This window comes from Natator depressus, chromosome 8 (assembly GCF_965152275.1).
Source record: "Natator depressus isolate rNatDep1 chromosome 8, rNatDep2.hap1, whole genome shotgun sequence".
Lineage (NCBI taxonomy): Eukaryota > Metazoa > Chordata > Testudines > Cheloniidae > Natator > Natator depressus.
The window spans coordinates 34,701,187-34,720,691 of record NC_134241.1 but is presented as its reverse complement, the minus strand read 5'-3'; the positions used below and the strand labels follow the sequence as shown (position 1 = coordinate 34,720,691).

Here is a 19,505-nt window from a genome sequence, read left to right as displayed (position 1 = left end):
TGAGCTGTAGCTCACGAAAGCTTATGCTCAAATAAATTGGTCAGTCTCTAAGGTGCCACAAGTACTCCTTTTCTTTTTGTGAATACAGACTAACGCGGCTGTTACTCTGAAACCTTCCTTTAACTGGAGCTAGCACGCTGATGGTGCACTGTACTGAAGAACTAGCTCCCTCTAGCTGTACCGAGCAGCAACACCACACAACCCTCACTAGGATCTAGTGGGTTGGGGTGGCCAAAGCAGTTGCAGTCACCTTCCCCTTTCCTTTATTTGCCAGGAGGCAGCTTCCTCCCTTTCCCCTCCGCTCCCCCCCCCACTATTCCCATATGTCCAATTTCTGGGCTTAGCTGCTTTAGGTTTCAGAGTAACAGCTGTGTTAGTCTGTATTCGCAAAAAGAAAAGGAGTACTTGTGGCATCTTAGAGACTAACCAATTTATTTGAGCATAAGCTTTCGTGAGCTACAGCTCACTTCATCGGGTGCATACTGTGGAAAATACAGAAGATGTTTGTTTTTATACACACAAATCATGAAAAAATGGGTGTTTATCACTACAAAAGGTTCTATTCAACTGGGCTGAAAACTGTATACATCAATTGCCAACCCAGAAGCCAATTCTCTTAAAAGTGCATTAGGCCCCAGCTAAGCTGTCTGGAAGTTACCAAGCATAAACAATAGCTATTGTAGAAATTCCAGGTGCTTGGAGTGACATGCATGCTCTAAAAAATATGGCTTAATCTAAAAAAGCAAATGCGATGTTACAGGCAGTTAGTCCTCCAGGCAGGGTGACAGAATGGTGCCCTCGCTTTGGAAAAGTGATAGTTTGGGGAAAGAAGAGCTATTTGTTTTGGGGGAAATTTCTGTGGTACATTTGCAGCAGAGTATTGTTCAGGTAAGATATTTACAAACCCTGATGTTTAGGGCATTAATATTGCATCAATGCTTATTAAGAGGTGTGGGAGGGATTGTGGCCCAGCAGCTGTTGTCAGTGCAGACTAACTTCCATTGAGATTGACGCAAATTGTTTTGCAGCCATGGAACGGAAAAGCAGGGGAGTATTTTCTGGGTAAGGGTGTTTTCTTGGGAGAAACTTTAGCTGGAAAGAAAACTATGGCTTAATATTTTTCATCGAATTGTATGTGCTGTTAAGCTCCTCATCTGGCTGGGATACTTTTAAAATGACTTTGAAAAAAACCTTCTAGCTGAGGAACTTCCATCCGAAAAATATGTACTAAGCATAAATTCCCAGGGGCCACACAAGCACAATCCAGTGGCTGGAAGTTGAAGCTAGACAAATTCAGACTGGAAATACAGTGTACATTTTGAACAGTGAGGGTAATTAACCATTGGAACAACTTACCAAGGGTCATGGTAGATGTTTTTCTAAAAGATCTGCTCTGGTTCAACCAGGAATCAGTTCAGGGAAGTTCTTTGGCCTGTGCTATACATGAGGTCAGACCTTCTGGCCTTGTAAACTATGAAAGCCCCATAAGCTTGGGTTCAGCAGGGCCAGGGTGTGATTTCACATCCACGCCCACTAGTACTGCCCTGTATGGGTATCACTTCCATTACTCCCTTGCATGAGCTACTTGTGGGAGATCAGGGTCTGCTTGGCTACTGCTCCCTTCCCATGCAGGTGGGCGAGGGGGGGTATGCTGGTGGGGAAGGGGACTGACCAGAACTTTGACTCCACTCCTACCCCTAGGGGCTGGTCAGAGAGTTGTGCTCTGTGGAGGAGATATTAATCTGCAGCAGGCATAGGCAGGGTCAGAATAATGGATAAGCAAACTAGGCACGTGCCTATGGCCCAAATTAATGGGGGGTGCCTACATTTTAAAAATGTAGTTATTTTATTTAACTGATGCAGATTTGCACGCAAAGTGAAAGACCGTCACTCCCCTGGATGAATGGCATTGTGACCTTGTAACGCTGTTCAAATGTGCAGTTTCAGAGTAGCAGCCGTGTTAGTCTGTATTCGCAGAAAGAAAAGGAGTACTAGTGGCACCTTAGAGACTAACCAATCGGCACCAGTGGATAAGTGGGCAGATAATTTTTACTCACAGCTGAGACTCACTTTGCCTTTCCCAACCCTGCCAAGGAGAGGGGAGGGGACTGAGTAAAGAAACCACTTCCTCCTCCAACCAGATAGGGGCCCAGGCATGTATGTCTGCCTAGGGCCCAGCGATGGGTTAATCTGGCCCTGGGTATAGGCTGATTTAGATCACTTCTCTCCACAGGCAAAGGGAGAACCAAACGTGAGGTTCAAGCCTCCAAAACGATTTCTCTGGCCTGTCTGAAAGGGATTGGGTGGTCTTAATTATTCAGTAATGACAATGGGTCAAATTTTCAGAAGGGCCTAAATCCCATTTTTAAATAGAATTTAGGCCTGCCCCTGGGGCCTAAATGCCATTGACTTTAGGGTCCTAAATCACTTAGGCACTTTGGGTCAAATTTTCATATGTGCACAGCACTGTACAAAGCTCAAAAATGCAGTCAGCCCCAGTATCACCAACCCTAAACTTTCAAAACTCACAAGTTAGACCCCTCCAAGATCATGAGATTATCTTAAAAATCACAAGATTGCAAAATAAATAGAGTTGGAGTTCTTTTGTTTGCCTTCTGAGCCTCTAGGGCAGTGGTGGGCAACCTGCAGCCCGCGAGTCACATGCAGCCTGTCAGGGTAATCCGCTGGCGGGCTGCGAGACACTTTGTTTACATTTGCACGGCCGCCCGCAGCACCCAGTGGCTCTCTGCATTGGCCAGGAATGGCGACCTGCGGCTACTGGGCGCTGCGGGCGGCCGTGCAAATGTAAACAAACTGTCTGGCGTCCCACCAGCAGATTACCCTGACTGGCAGCATGCAGCCCGCGGGCCACAGATTGCCCGTCCCTGTTCTAGGGTACATTCAAGTGTCATTTTCAAGCATCTTCCCACAATCAGGAGGGCTAGATTTTTTTTTTTTTTTTTTTTTTTTTGGTCAAATGAAAGGAGATTCTCATGTAAGCACAAGTGTCCAGGAGCTGGAGTGTGAATGAAACAGCAAACACCTAACGGACAGTGCAGAGAGGCCAGGCACCCTGCGGAATCCAGGGAAGGGACTCATGGTAAAATTGTTAGTTAATTATTATTACGTCTGAACTCACATTTTGGGGGCATTGTGGAAGGTCAGTTCCTAGCGAACAGGTGTGCACATCGCCGAATCCTGCACTCAGTCCATGCTCTCTGGGCTGTTATAATTCACCTGGCTCCAACCAGCGGGAACAACGTCAGTAATGTGGTTTGCAGATAGACGATACAAGAACAAGGTGTCAGCTGCCCATTTGTCGGGCTACTCTCTGGCTTTCAGCCACGGGACCTGCATGGGAGGAGAGGCCCAACGTTTTCATCCTATAACCATGCTTTGGCAGAGGAATTATGGAAGGGATCATTATCATTCCTTCTGTATTTTTCCCTTCGTGCATGCGTGTGTGTGTGTGTGTGTGTGTATTTTTCCCTTCGTGTGTGTGTGTGTGTGTGTGTGTGCGCGCACATGAGTGCTTAATGATAATCCTGGGATATGCTCCGTCTGTGTGTAATAGCAACCACGGTGGGATACGCTCTGTGTGAGCACACAGACGCGTACGTGCCTGAGAACAGCAACGCTAGGGTACATCCTGGGCTTGCACTGTGAGGACAGAGCCTGTGTCGTGATGGGGCTGATTCAACCTCTGGGCGCTGTCTCTCGGCACCTGTAAAACAGTTTTCACCTGAGTATTGAAGAACTGACCTGGAACAATGGGTGCAAAGTCTCTGTGGCCTTGGCCTGTTTCAGGTTATATTACGTGCAATGATACTGCCGTGCATGGGACTGACTGGAGCTGTAGGAGCCTAAGGATCACTTCCCCTGCAGGATTCACTGCTTTTAGAGCTATATGTGACTACTCCCTCCAACTTCTTCTACTTCTCTGGTCTGGTGGGAGGCCAGGTTGTGCCTAGAGAACAGGGAAGGGGAGATAGGACTCCTGGGTTGCAGTCCTGCCTCTGCCACTGAGCTGATGGGGGTTTTGATCATGAGCAAGACATTCCAGCTGTAGACAGGCTATGGCGGTGCAAAGCAGCTGTAACCTTAGTTACACCCAAGGAGATGGTGTTTGTGTGAGGAAAGGAGCATTGGCTAGGGTGAATAGGGGATGTGTTGCTCCACTGCCGCCCATCTACAGAGCCTCACTGGGAACTAGACTCCCTCCCCTAGCAGAAACCCAGAGGGTGGGGAATGGGGATGAGAACGAGGGATGAAGCACTCCTTTGGGAATAGGGAGGGGCGAGGTATTCCTGGCTGCACCCGCTTCGCCAGACCTGATCCACAGAATGCCCCACAGGCTATGAGGCTGCTCTTTGCCTAGGCAGCTGGGGGCTTTCCCACCTACACAGAGCCAGGTGCCTAGGGGTGGATTTATAGAGACCTGTTACAAATGGAGCCAGAATGGCCTGAGGGGCTCTGCCAAAAGAAATCCCCTCCCTGCCAGCCTCAAGGAAAATACCAGCCCATTGTTTCATTGACAAGCTGCCTTTTTTCTCTTTCAGATGCTGAGAACATAAATGCATCTCTCACTAAAGGAGGCCCAGCAGGTAAAAAACAAATCATCCTAGGATCTCAGCCCCTCCCTCTTCATATGTGTCTCTTAGAACAGTCACTAACTAGAGAACAGCTGGGATTATGCTTTAGGATGAAATTCACTCCTGGCTGCAGGGGCAATATAAGGTCCCCAGCATAGTGGGGTGCTTCTGCTATCCAAGGGGCAGGCACATGGAGGTGGACTGGCTCCCCCTCCACCCACCCCGCCCCGCCTGTGGTGGAGCTGAGCTCTGCACCAGCTCCACCAAGCCCACCATGTAGAATGTGGGGAGGGATGGGGGCATAGCCATTGGGAGCCCAACTGGAGGGGTGGAGAGTCTGTCAAAGAGCTATATTACTTGAACTGCCCCCACACGCAGGATCCATCCCCTGTCCCCACGTAGGTTCCTACTTACACTGCCTTTGTGCTGAGGCACAGAAGGCATCATAGTGAACAATCTGGCTCTCAGTTTGCAGACCGAGGGCCTGGCTTTCAAGGGAGTACAGTGCCCAGCAGCTCCCATTGCGACAGTCAGCATGCCAGGCGTGTCAGAAACCCTGGCCCTGGCTGTAGGTGATGGGCTCACCTGAAAATCCGGCATTAAGACCCAGATCCTCAGAGGGATTTAGGTGCCTCACTTTCATGGAAACCAATGGCAGTTAGGCACCTAAATACTTCTAAGGGTCTAGGCCTAAGAGCCAGGTTTGTATATGTATTTAGACACTGAGAGGCACCCAGTAAAACAAAGAGGGTTGTTTTCCCCCATTAATGCAAACACTTTTGAAACTGCGGACCTTTAAAAATTCCACGCATGAAAACTCGCAAAGGCGAGGGAAACTGGAGCTCTAAGGAGAGCAAGGCAGGTCCAGAAGTGGGACAAACTAAAACGAGCTTTGTGCAATGCAGGAGAAATTGGGGACTCAGCACAGGTGGGTGTTGGCTGTGCTGTGCATAAGGAAGTTTGCAAGGCCATTGGTTCTCTCTCCACAGCAGTGCAATCAGTTTTCCCACTACATCACTCCAGATTCCCCTCCCCAGATGTTATCTCCCTGTTTACCATCAGAAATGTTGTATCTGGAAACCGGTGCTCTGGGGAACGTTATCTGTAAAAAAAGAATGGTGCCCCCAAGCTCCCTGGCTGGGCACTAATTCCTGTTGTGTCCCTTGTTTTGAGCTTCTGCTGCACATTTGAAAGCTGCTGTCACTTATCTAGGCACCATCGAGTTAGGAAAAGTGGATGCAAACTTGGACTCAGTATTGCTAACTCATGCATTCAAAAATCATGGGTTAGGCTCCCAAAATTATGAGATTTGAAACAAAAATTATAAAAATAATAATAATTAACTTCTGGATTTATTTATCTGGCCTTTGATTTCTGAGCTTTTAGGGGGCACTCAGCTTTTCTCTATAACCATGAGGACTAAACTTACTTTTTTAAAAAAATGGAAGCTGAGACCCTGCCCTAATCACAGGATTCCAAGAGCTGGGGGTTTAAGGCAAACACCAAATAGCACAAGATTCATGGTAAAATCGTGAGAGTTGGCAGGACTGGCTAGATGTGGGAAATGGGGCTTCTCACACATCCAGAACGGAGCTATCAGGTGGGAAGGACAACATGGTCAAGAGAAGAAAGGAAAAGGAATTGGTGTTACCAGAACCCACTGTGTCTCCAGCTCCCTGTCCCACCCAGGCCCTAGAGTAGGGGTGGCCAACCTGTGGCTCTGGAGCCACGTGCGGATCTTCAGAAGTTAATATGCAGCTCCTGGTATAGGCACCAATTCCGGGGCTGGATCTACAGACGCCAACTTTCCATGTGCCTGGGGATGCTCACTGCTCAACCCCTGGCTCTGCCACAGGCCCTGCCCCCACCTCATCCCTTCCCACCCCCTCCCCTGAGACTGCTGTGCCCTTGCTCCTCCCCCCAGAGCCTCCTGCACAGCACGAAACAGCTGATCGGGATGTGCGGGGAGGGAGGGGAAGGTGCTGATCCGTGGGGCTGCTGGCAGTTGGGAGGTGCTGGGACCAGGAGGTGGGGAGCTCATGTGAGGGGCTGCTGACATATTACTGTGGCTCTTTGGCAATGTACATTGGTAAATTCTGGCTCCTTCTCAGGCTCAGGTTGGCCACCCCTGCCCTAAAGCATAGTGTGAGAGTTAAAGCTGAGCCAGGCAGAACCGGGTCCGGTGGGTGAGGGGCCCACTGGGGCAAAGACACTGGTGGCTCTGACTCAGTTCCCTAAGCCCCTGGCCTCTTTGGGTATGTCTACACTGCAATTAGACACACGTGACTGGCCTGTGCTAGCTGACTCGGGCTAAGAGGCTATTTAATTGTGGTGTGGATGTCTGAGCTAGGACCCCATGAGGGGGGAGGGTCCCAGAGTTTGGGTTGCAGCCTGAGCCCAAAAGTCTACACCACAATTCAACAGCCCCGCAGCCTGAGCCCCAGTCAGCTGGCATGGGCCAGCCACGGGTTTGTAGTTGCAGTGGAGACATACCCTTAGTCTTCCCCTACAGCTCACGCTGTGGGAGCTAACCCAGCCCCAAGGCTGCAGTAGGCTTCCCAAAGCTGAGACAAAGGGGCCAGGAACCACAAAGAGCTGCTCAGGGAGTGGGGAGCTCTTTGGCAGCAAGGTGCTAATGCAGCCCTCGGAGCCCAGAGCTCCCGCATAAACCCTTTGCATGCCAGTAGGGACCAAGGTCACAGCACTTTACTGCTGTTGGCACAAGCAGCAGCGTGAAAGATGCAGCTACATTGAATGCCCCCTCCTCCCACTGCCACATCCACAGGCACCGAGATGGGCGTTTGGCTCCCAGGGAACAGCTTCTGTGTGCTGTGTAAGGGGGGGGGGGTTTCATTCCTGGAAAGAATGTGAAAGAAGAGAAGATGGATGCTTGTTCTCTAGCAGAGATGGGCCTGACCTGGATCTGTGCTCTCCCAGGCTCTGGGGTGAGCGTTGTTCTTGAGATTCACAGTCAGGAATGGCTCCGCTCTTCCATCGCCCCCTGGAGAACAGATTTGCCTGAAAGGTTTCTGCACACACAGGGTAGGATCCCATTCTCCACCCCGCATGGCAGATCTCAACTCCTCTGTCCCTGCTCACATGGAACTTTGGGAGGGTGGATCTGACAGCCAAATGTTGGCCTTACTTTGTTCCGGCCAGTCTAATCCGGGTACGGGGACACTCCCTGGCCCCTCGAGAACAAGGGGTTAACCTCAGCTCAGCTTCCCCCTCCCTTTGCAACACTGCTCAGGAAAAGACCCATAACTTGGCTGCTGGGGAAAGGAGGGAATGCTAATGGGAAGGTGGGTTCCTCCCCTAAAGGCAGAGGGCTGGGTTGCATCATAATCAGTGGGAATTTTGATAGGTTTCAGAGTAGCAGCCGTGTTAGTCTGTATTCGCAAAAAGAAAAGGAGTACTTGTGGCACCTTAGAGACTAACCAATTTATTTGAGCATAAGCTTTCGTGAGCTACAGCTCACAATTTTGATGTTACTCTTTTTTGCTTGTGTTAACTACAGTTGATTTCCACTGAAGGACATCCTCCCTGGAGGACAAGCTCTTGCTTGACTGTCCCTGTGTTTTCTTTCTAATGGTTGCTCCACCATCATAGAGGTGGGAAAGGTGATTGTGACAGCACAAAAGAGAGGCTTGGGAATTAGATTTCAGTAGTGTTAATGGCACCTGTCCTTGCCAGAACTGGTCAAGGGCATGCAAGCCCTTCCCCAAATACTGGAAATACTTTCCTTCCCCTGCCCTCCAAGGGGCTTTACTATGACATATTGCTGGTTTTCATATGCTTATTCCTGTCCCCTGAGGTTTATATTTTAATTAATTACTGGAAAGAAAGGATCTGAGAAGTTGCAATTGGAAAACCGCTGTAACTAGGGCCCAAGGTAATTCTGGCATCTGCAGTCCAGTCCGGAGATGAAAACTCTGAGGAGACGGGCAGATTTTTAAAGCACCATGTGGGATGCCTAGCTGCTTTTGAAAACCCCATTGAGCACCAAGCTGCATCTTTAGGTCCCTAAATATCTGACCCATGGTGCTCAACAGCATTAAGATCCCAATTTAACAAAGCTCTGAACACGTGCTTTAAGTATTGCCTCAGCTCCAGAAAACCTCTCAAATGGCCTTTCTCCACCAAGATAGAGCAATGGGCACTAGTTTATTATTGCACGATGCCAAGCATTGGAAACACCCCAAGGAGCAGCACAAGAACAATAAGAGACCCACAGAAAACAGTTACCCTAAAATGAAGCACTGTTATACCCTCCTCTTGTAGCCCTGACCATTAGGAACCTGACTGATTATATTGCTGAGTTATACATACCTGTAGGCCTTGTTCTTGGGGGAGGAATTCACCCCAGGGCAGAGGTGTGGCACAAGACCTAGGCACCACTTAAATGAATTTCTGCATGAGTGAAATCATATCTGTACTTTTTGATTAAATAGAGAATAGAAATAAGATAGATTCCAAGGGTGAAACATTGTGACCATCTAGTCTGACCTCCTGTAGCACACAGGCCAGAGAGCTGCCCCCAAATAATTCCCAGAGCAGTTCTTTTAGAAAAACTTCTAATCTTGATTTAAAAATTGTCCGTGGTGGAGAATCCACCTCGACTCTGAATAAATTGTTCCAACGGTTAATTGTTCTCCCTGTTATAAATTTATACCTTACTACATATACATATAGCTCCTTAAACAATACCATCAACAGGTGTCGCATTCTAAACAGTTCATCACCTCTCACTATCTGCTGCTTTTGGGAAGTGGGATTAAGTGTCTTCTGCAGCCTGACCAGAGGACACAATCCAAACGATTAGCAGAGAAAAACATGGGAAGTGGGGTAGCTTGACTCTCCAGCCGTGACTCTGCACAAACTACCTTGGTCATGTCATTTCAGATACTACGGCCACGCCACGAATCACAGCCAGCGTCACAGCAGGTACAGCCAGCGCCTCGATCCAGTTACAACATCCAGCACTAGCCGGTGGTGGTTTGAGAATAAATGGGGCCCAGATCCAATACAACCTGAGGACCCCCTTCCTGCTGAAGGGTCTCTGTCTTTCCTATGGGACTGCATTTCCTCTCCAGTGCTGACTGCTGTGCAATGCAACCCCTCCTCCCTCAGGTCTCTGGGGTCAGAGGAAAGAGCAGATCCCTAATGGGGACATGAAGCATGGCCCCAGTCTGGCTCCTCCTCTCCTGGTCTGTCTGCCCAGGAGCAGTGAGTGGGAGGCTTAGCTTGGCTGCCTGTTGAGGGGAAGACTGGTAGCTGGGAGGAGAGTGAGCCAGGAGAAGAAGCTGTGAGGCAGGGATGGGGCCTACAAGTGGTTGTGTGGTGGCCCTCCTGGCTCCGTGCCTTGCCAATGCTCACCAATCCCCTCTCTCCCTGGGTCAGATCTCTGTGCTCTCTGGCAATGGGCCCCCACCCAGTCCAGGGGCTGGACCTGCCCCTAGCTACATCAGCCTGTCTCAGGCCTGGTGATGGATGAAGTCCTCTTCACTGCTGCTTCCTCCTCACCACATCAATCTCTGAACCCTATGCTGCATGGAAGGCCCCTTCCCATCCACCCACCGCAGCCTGCCTTGGGCCCAGCAGGATGACACCTGCTGCTGGGGTGTGAAGGATCTAACTTCATCACTTTGCTCCTGTTTCAGCTATTGTTTCCTCACCATCGCCAGTCCCTGCAGGCCAGAACCACAGCTCAGGTAAAGTCGGCCAAAGGGGAAGAGCCTGAGGGATACTACGGACGTATAGCCCATGTGGTACTGGATGCCAGCAGAACCCACAGAGCAGTAGTGGAGGGAGCATCCTGGCTGGCTTGTCCAGTAATTGGCCTGTGTTGTAGGCTGCTGGGCAGCTTTTGTGTTCAGCCAAGTGAAAACAGAAGCTATTTAGCAGGCAGGTGAACGGGCCAATTGTGGGTCTGCATTCAGGAGGCCTGTCTGCTATGGCCTGCTGAGTGCCTAACTTTGGTGCAGGTCTTGCTTTCAATGCTTACCTTCTCCTCCCCCAGGATTGAGGATTTTTTTTATCCACCTGCTGGTTCACCATATGTATTGACTGTGAGCTCTTCAGGGAGGAGACTTGGTGTGGGTATGTGGGCCAGAAGGATACAGTGTCCCTGGTGTCTGGCCTGGGCCTCTGAGTGCTACTGCAATAGAAATAAGGATAGCAACCACATCCTTCATTAGAAGAGGCTTCTCTGCACCACGCTCACTTTACAAAAAATTAAGTTCGAGTTACACAGGTTTCACTTTTTCATTCAAACAAGTGATTAACAATGTGTGGTGCTTGACACCCACTAAACACTCTTTACAACACCCCTGCTGGGTTGTTATCTCCATTTTACTGAGAGGGACATTGAACCAGAGCCGCCCTGTGAGAGTTGGGACTAAACCCACGCTCTAGGCTCCCAGTCCCAGGGTTAATCCATTAGCCCATGCAGGTCTGGCTAGTCAGGGCCGGCTCCAGGCACCAGCTTTCCAAGCAGGTGCCTGGGGTGGCATTCAGACTGGGGCGGCAGTCCGTGTCCCACGGCGGCAATTCGGTGGCAGCTCTGCTGCTCTTCCCGCCGCAGCAGCTTTTAGGCATCAGCTCCACCGCTCTTCCGGGCACAGCGGCAATTTGGCAGCAGCTCCACCGCTGCTGTGGCGGCGGCAATTCGGCAGCGACTGCTTGGGGCAGCAAAATTGGTAGAGGAACCCTGTGGCTAGTAGAGGGTTCCTGTGTCTAGTTCCATGGAAGCAGCTGTCAAATCACTTAGAATGATGCAAAGGATTGAATCAATGGATTTTCAAACAAAAAGTGCTCCCTTACCTTATTTTTGCTTCTCTGCCTTCTGGTTCCACTGAAACTGGCTCAGGGAGGCTGCTGCAGGTGGCTAGAAGCAAGGACTCCTCCCCAGGAGACGGGAGACAAAGGCTGTCAACAGAAAGCTACAAGCTTCAGTCTGCAAATATAAACCCAAATGGTAAGCAAGTCTGAATTTTTCCTATTTCGGGTCCACGTTTGCTATCTGGGTAAATTCCTCTGGAAATATACTGCCCCTTTTGTCTGAAAAATTCCTTTAAAAACATAATTTTTCCCCAAACAAGCAAACACAACATGATCCTAAATCAACCCCCTAGGTCTGAACATCCCTGATCTATGAGAGAGATTGAATCTGAAATCAGATCTTAACGTCACAACTGGCTCCTATTTCTACAATAGGCCAGACTATAACACTATAGCTTTTTTACAACACTTTGCATCTTTAGCTCTTAAAGCACTTTTGCAGAGAAGGTCAGTATTATTGCCATTTTACAGATGGGAAAACTGAGGAACAGGGAGGGAAGTGACTTGGCCAAGGTCACACAGAGAATTGAACTCAGGTCTCCTGATTCCTACTTCAGTGCCTTATCCACTAGAGCACACTGCCTAAACACTCTCAAACTGAGAAAGTTTTACTTCAGATTTAGAGCCATTGTGGGCTTTTCAAAAGCACCTACGTAACTTAGGAGCATTAAGGAGCAACACATGTGTTCCTAAGTCACTGAGGACTGGTCTAAGCTCAGAAGCTGCATCAACAAAATTCTGCTTTGTTCGGTGGATGTAGGTGAGTGTCTGCTCAGCTGTGCAACTGCTCTCCTGTCTGTCTCCTACCAAAATAACCATTATTGCGAAATAGCCATTCCCCTTTTCCATGGTCAGTAGCCTGACCTATGGGACTGAAACATGGCCCCTCACCATCATCACCATTCAGAGGAAGCATCTCCAAATGATCAAAAATGTGAAATGGTTCAAAGTCAAATCGGATGAAGAGATCTGACCTCTAACTAAATAGGTCCCACTCTCTCAAACGGTCTCCCAATGCAATCGAATCTGCCATGGTCATTTGCTCCAAATGCCTCCCTGCAAGAATCATCTTTGACCCAATGAAAGCAGGATGGAAAAGACCCTTTAGAAGACCTAAAATGCGGTGAAGCATAGGCTAGAAAGGAGGTCAGCGAGCCCCTTAGATTGTGGGGATCCCCAGGATCCTCTGGGCCACTCCTTCTGAAAGAAGAGTTCCAATTTGCAAAAACCTGCTGCAAGCCTTCTTGTCATCTAATGCATGGAGGGAGAGGGGAATTCAGAATGGCTCCTATTTATCAATCCATGCCTATTCAGCAAAATACTTGCACATGTGCTTAAAGTTAAGCATGTGCTTAAATGCTTTGCTGAATTGGAGCCTAAAGGAGAAATACCTTAAAACTGTTTTCCCCGCATTTCTTTCCCACCTGACAGCTATGCAGATTCTCAGCAACAAAACCCTGTGAAGCCATGTGATGCTGCTTCAACTTTCCTTGCAGGGATTTGTGCACAGCTTTATTTTTCTGCCTCATTCTGCACAGGGTTCATGCCCCAAAGTTTCGCTTAGAGTGTCTCGTTCAAGTGGACCCCCCAAAACTCAAAGCACACTGCAAAGGTGAATTTCTGTAGCTCCTCTTGAGCCATCCAAGCATAAGGAAGTGAAACACATAAGCAAGCATGTGTCGGAAAGCAAACAATTGTGTGGAGGGGTGATGGGTATTTCTAAGCCAGGACAAACCTCTTTATTTTAAAAATTCAGAAAAAGGAAAGGGTGCAATACGAGATGGAACTCCTTCCATATAGCCCGAAGAGTTGTGTTTGCCTCAGCACACGTGAGCAATAAGATTTCTGGCTACTGGTAAAGTCATGATACTGCAGGCGTTCTGTTCCCTCAATCAGAACTAGAAGCAGTTGCTTTGGCTGTTCAACTCTGTGCTCTTTTTAACAGATTACCCATAACTCCCAGGAGGCCTGAGGACTTCCTGGGAAGGGCACTGCCTTTAGTTGAGCTGTTTCTAAATGAACATGGGTGATGAGAGCCAATCAAAAATAACCCTACATTTATTCCACAGCTTCAAATGTGTTGACTTTAATTACACCAACTCCCAGGCCCTCAAAGCAGACAACAAAAGGCCATCTGTCTGGCCCAGCTGAGGGAAAATCAAAATCGGCATCAAGATCAGCTGCAGTTGGTAAGTGCCTGCTGTGTTCCTAGCACGGTACGGTACACTTAACTTTAACTTTGCACACACCGGCTATGTCTACACTGCAGGTGAAGGGTGATTGTAGCACAGGTTGGCATATCGGTGCTAGCTTTAATCTAGCTAGCAGGGTAACACCAGAAAGATGCACGCTAGTTGCTACACTGACATATCTACACTGCGCTACATGCCAAGTGTGCTACAATCTCATCTTCCCTTGCAGTGTAGACATACAAAGAGAGTTAGATTGTACAACCCCTGCTCCTGTCAGTGAGTGCTTCCTTATACAAGTGATGCCACGAAGACTGTGTAAGTAAAGGCCAGATTGTTGCATACCTAGCACCCAGTGTGTTGAGCCCTTTGGAATAGCAGGCTCTAAGCGCTCACCAACAGGAGTATAAGCCATGCAGTCTGGCTCATATACTGTGTAGGAACTTCTCAAACTCTTCATGAAGTTTCACACAACTTTCCCCTGTGTGGCTGTTCGGTTAGGCAGAAGAGTTATAGAATCAAAGAGCCATAGGATTAGAAGGGACCGCAAGGGTCATCTAGACTAACCCCCTGCCAAGATGCAGGATTTGTTGTGTCTAAACCATCCAAGAAAGATGGCTATCCAGCCTCCTTTTGAAAACCTCCAGTGAAAGAGCTTCCATGACCTCCCTAGGCAGTCTGTTCCATTGTCCTGCTGTTCTTACTGTTAGGAAGTTTTTCCTGAGATTTAATCTAAATCTGCTGTGCTGTAGTTTGAACCCCTTGCCTCTTGTCCTGCCCTCTGTGGTAAGAGAGCTACGACTTTTCTCCATCTTTTTTATGGCAGCCTTTCAAGTATTTGAAGACCACTATAATGTCCCCCCTTATTCTCCTCTTTTCCAAATGAAACATACCCTGTTCCTTCAGCCTTTGCTCATATGGCTTGCATTCCATCCCTCTGCTCACCTCCCTTGCCTCTGGATCCTTTCCAGTTTGGCTATATCCTTTCTATACATTAGTGACCAAAACTGGACACAGTACTCCAGCCAGGGCCTAACCAGCGCCGAGTAGAGCACTGAGTCTTTAGTTTAACATCTTGGCCGGTATCGCTGATGGTCGCACAGGTAAGCGAATGCGTGCCATGGAGGGTTTATTGGCAGGCTATCTGATTTTTGGGGGAAGGGATGAGGAAGAGACAGTGCATAGTTTGTAACGAAAGAGGTAAGGAGGCTTCAGCAATTTTTTTACTTTCCTAAAAGAAGCAGGAAACCCTGGAGTGCTGGGGCTATGAACTGCCAAGCTAGAGGTGCCAGGACTATGAACTGCCAAGCCTAGAGGTGCCAAGGCTCAGCCCAAGCAAGCCCTGGCACAAATTAAGCACTGGGAAGAAAGTTTGTGGTTAAATTCAGGTTGGCAAAAAAATCATCTGAAAGAATGCAGTAACAACGGCAGAGTTTTTTTCCAGCTTGCAGTGTTCTCTTGTGAGCTGACTTTTGTGGGAGGTTTCAGTGAAAGCGACAGTTTCCCCAAGGAACTTTAAAAAATAAAGGGCAGCCCTATAGTTGACTCCCCTGCGCTGACACACATTGTCTGGTGCATCTTCAGACCACGTTCTCCCACACTGCTGCATTCAGGGTTTGCACTAATTTGTTCCCAACCTTGGCATTCAGCGTGGGGACTGTGGCACTGCAGAGGCTCAGGAAGCTCTTTGTGGTGGAGGGTGGTGGCGGCTGGCCAGCCGAGGGGTGGAATTTTCAAAAGCACCTCAATTGACTTATGATCCCCAGACTCCTGAGAGATCAGTGGAACTTGTGCTCTTAGTCACAAACACTTATGAAAATACGCCCCCCCCCCCCCCGGCCTTTTGTTGGTGAGCTGGCACACAGCCAGCATTAAAGTTGAGCCTTCTGATCAGTCAATAGCACAAATATCCTTGGCAAACGGCTTAGATAAGTTTTTGATCAGTCACAGGGGAATTTTTAATTCCCTGTTTCCCCATGGTTTCTATCTAACTTCAAAGCATGGAATAGGGGGTGGGGATGGGGTACAACCACAGTAGGGGTTTTGTTTTGTTTGGTGGGGAAGGTGTTAAGCCTAAAAACAAAGCCCTTTTTCACTGGGTGCCACCTTGGTTAGGGAAAACCAGCATTTACCTCCATCTTGGTCTATAATTCTTTTAATCACTACAAACTGTCCATTGACAAGTCTCGTGTCTTGTGTTTTCCTCATCCAGATCCAGAGTCCAGGGGAATTGGGAGCACAGGCTGTGTCCCTTTATTTAACAACTTTTAATTTAAACAAGAATTCATTGCGATTGAACCAGTTGGTTTATGGGGTCCAGTGCTCTAAATGTAGTCCGACCTTGGAGTTCTGCTGTCCATAACACCTGGAATAAACAGGGGTGTCCTCCTAGCAGTCAGTATAGACCAGATGACAAAATCCAACCAATGCACCCTGACTGGACTGTGTCTGAATGTGAAAAGAATGACCTCACTTTGAGAGTAAAATGCCCCCTGTAATGTCTTGGAAAGACCCTTGCCATGCTTCTGACATAGGCCCTAATCCTGCAGTCCCTTCAGAGCAAGATTCCTGTAGACTTCAGGGAGACTTCTCCCAGAGTAAAGGCTCGATCCAACCCTGAAGTCAGTGGAAATACTCCAATTAAGTTCAGTGGGAGTTGGATTGAGCTCTAAATCCTGAGTTCGGGCTTTGAACCCAAGACTGTGGAACAACCAAAATCCACCCCTGCCCTCTTAAGGGTCCATTCCAGATTTTACGCAAGACCCAGTGCATGTGTAAATTAGTTCTATCTATGTAGATGTTTGTGCTCAGTAAAGCTAATAGTTCTTTAGGGTATCACAGAGCCTGGTTTTAATTTGAATCCTGCTTTATGTAAAAGCTCAGTGCAACTTTAAGTATGGAGTTGCTACTGATATTTCCATCATTCTAGGCTTTTGGTGTGGGATCTAACATTTCCCAAATACTAAGTACCCAGGCCAGGCTCAGCAAGCAGAGTAGCAAAGAAAGTCCTATAAGACAGTTGTCTAGTGACCATGGATAAATTAGAAGATGCAGCATTTCAGCACAAGGCAAACAACTTGATGACTAACAGAACCATTGTACAGCAACATCTGCAATCTGGATAATCCCACTACCAGTTATGTTCCTCCAGCACAGTTTTACTCTGGGAGGCAGCTGTTGAAGGCTGCTTGAAAATTTCAGTCAAAAAGGCGGCGTGTTTTTGGGTTTTGGGGTTTTTTGGGGCGGGGGAATGCGTTGTTGGGAAATATGTTTTGTCTACATTGAAATTTTCCATGGGTAAATGTCAGTCGGCATTAAAAATTTCCCTTTTCCAAAGTGACATTTTGAACCAAAACATTTCCATTCAAATTGACATTTTATTTCAACTAAAAAGTCAACATTTTTTATTTCAACACTTCCAAATGGAAGTTTTTCAGAATTTTTCATTCCATGAACATTTTTTTGTCTTGATTTGGACGAAAACAAACGTTTAAATATTGGAATGTTCCACAGGACAAAAATTCCATTTTCTGACTAGCTCCTTTGGTTTCCACTTGTTAAATCTGTTTGTGCTCCAGCGTAGAAACCCAAAGACGGTGTTACAACCCTTTGCACAGCATATCCTGGATTGGTGCTATCACATCACTGTGTCTCTGCCTCTGCTTATGGCAATGGCTCTGAGAGCTAACCAGTGTGTCTGATAGTTCCCATATGCTCTCTGGAAAACCTGAAAACACTACAGAAGTTTCCCTTCCTTGGGATGAACTGTTCAGGCATGAAGGGCAGTTGGTTGAGCTAGGCAGGAAAGCTGGTTCTCTGAGAGGAATGCTGGTCTTGTGGCTAAAGCACACAAATGGAAATTGGGAAGTATGGGATCTATATTTGGCTCTTGCTGCAGACATGTCATGCCGCAAATCCCTCAGCCTCTCTGTGCCGGCTGTAAATGGTAGGTTGTGAGCATTCGCTCATTCATGTAGATCTTTTGGGGCACAGAACTGCAAAATACAGTCCTGCTCTCATTGAGGCTAATGGGAATTTTGCATTGACTTCACTGGGAGCAGCTCAGTCTCTCTCTGCAGTAAGGCTAAATGCTCTTTGGGGGAATGAAGGCACCTTGCCAATGTGGCCTTGGAATTACATTCTCCCCGGATTCTGAGTAGAAAGTCTTTAAGTAAAACTACCTTTTCCACAGGCACTTCGAAACAAGTGACCTTTACAACCATCGCCTCTGACTGGAGCACAGGACCTTCCCTCCCAGACCCTGCCCCGACGGAGGAGAAATCGGCCCTGACGATGGCAGCATTTGGTAAGGGCCTGTCTTTTGGTGACGTGGAGGCGAAGCTTGGTAATGCAGTTGGTTTCAACCCTGGTAGGATTATACCAGGAGTAAACTCAGCCTTTTGGGTTAAAGGTTCATTGGAAGTCAAGATGTATTGTCATTTGAGGAAAATACCAGCGAAGAAAAAGAGCAAGAGGTTTCTCATTCTAGGGAATATCACTTCTCTGGTCAATACACTTTGGTGTTCATTACAACAGAAATAAAAATTTGCTTAATGTTTTTCCTTGAGGATGCAATTCAAGTCCCATAGAAGTCAACAGGGCTAACTCATTGACTTCAGTAGGAGTTACACTGGGCCCCAAACAGACCCGTTACATTAACATTGACTAATTATTCTTTTCTCCATTGCTCAGGTGTCATCAGCTTCATAGTCATTCTGGTAGTTGTTGTTATCGTCCTGGCCAGCGTGGTCAGTCTGAGATTCAAGTGTAACCGTTCCAAAGATGCAGAAGGTATTTGCATATGCTTGTGTGGTTACAGTCATTCCAGCAGTTCTATAGGGTGGTTGTATCCAGAGCTAAATGGCATTTCTGGTCCAGATCCCTGTTTTCAGTCACAGATGGGCTTCAGAACTGGGCCGATGTAATTTTGGTATAAAAAGTCTTTGTAGGCCAAAACTGTCCATGTTTGGTCTCATCCTGGAATTATTCCTTTCCCTCTTCCGCTTTACCCCCACTAATTAGCAAAAAAATTGATCTGGCCACTTTGAGTAGAGGGGGAGGGGAATGAGCTTAAGATGCTTTTATTAAAAATGGCTTTGTCTTTTAAAATCAAACGTAATGCAGTGGAGAGGAGTCATTTTTGCCTATGTAAATAAAACAATCCAGTGTGAACGTATATTGAAAGACCAAGTCCTACCCTACACATACAAGGGACAGAGGTAAGTCTGGAGCTGCCTCAGTGCAATTTGCAGATTTTACTGGGTTTAAACCTCTTGCTCCACGTTGCATTAGCCCAGATTTTTGCACTGAATTTGTAGAGCCTCAACAAAGAAAAGCGACCCTGCAAGCTGCCGTCAAGAACACTGCCCCCGTTGCCAGGCCAATGGAACAGGATGCTGCGATCAAGAAGGTACCTGCTGCCTTGGGGAACATCACCCAGGTCCTCTTCAGCAGGAGGCCCATCTCACCCTCTCATGTTGCCAAGCAAATCTCCATACTGAGACGACTCAGTGCTACCTTGCCACCTGTCCAGCATGTCCCGGTCCCCAGAAGGATCAGCGCCCCACCACGCATAGCTGCTCGAGATCCTGTCGCCGGAAGAGCCAGCGCCGCCCCTCAGACCGCCCTGCAAACTCCAACCACCGGAGGAGCCAGAGCCACACCTCAGACCACCCTATGAGCTCCAGCAGCCAGAGGAGCCAGTGCCAAGCCTCAGACCGCCCTGTGAGCTCCAGCCACCGGAGGAGCCAGCACCATGCCCCAGATCGCCCTACAAACTCCAGACGTTACTGGAGGACCCAGCCCTGCAGCCACAGCAAAGCACCTGGCCTTCATCGCCAGACGGCCCAGCACGGCCCCCAAGTCCATTCTGTGGGACACTGCC

At 48.1% G+C, this 19,505-nt stretch overlaps 1 protein-coding gene across 1 annotated transcript in view; it reads left to right on the top strand.

Moving 5' to 3' along the window:
- The window catches only part of ECSCR (endothelial cell surface expressed chemotaxis and apoptosis regulator), a 49,519-nt gene that overhangs the window by 20,160 nt on the left and 9,854 nt on the right, over positions 1–19,505 (top strand). The window contains exons 2-8 of the mRNA XM_074962128.1: positions 4,560–4,604; positions 9,495–9,536; positions 10,253–10,303; positions 11,461–11,568; positions 13,502–13,621; positions 17,814–17,927; positions 18,314–18,412. Of these exons, the coding sequence (XP_074818229.1) occupies positions 4,560–4,604; positions 9,495–9,536; positions 10,253–10,303; positions 11,461–11,568; positions 13,502–13,621; positions 17,814–17,927; positions 18,314–18,412 (579 nt within the window). The remainder of the gene's footprint in view (positions 1–4,559; positions 4,605–9,494; positions 9,537–10,252; positions 10,304–11,460; positions 11,569–13,501; positions 13,622–17,813; positions 17,928–18,313; positions 18,413–19,505) is intronic.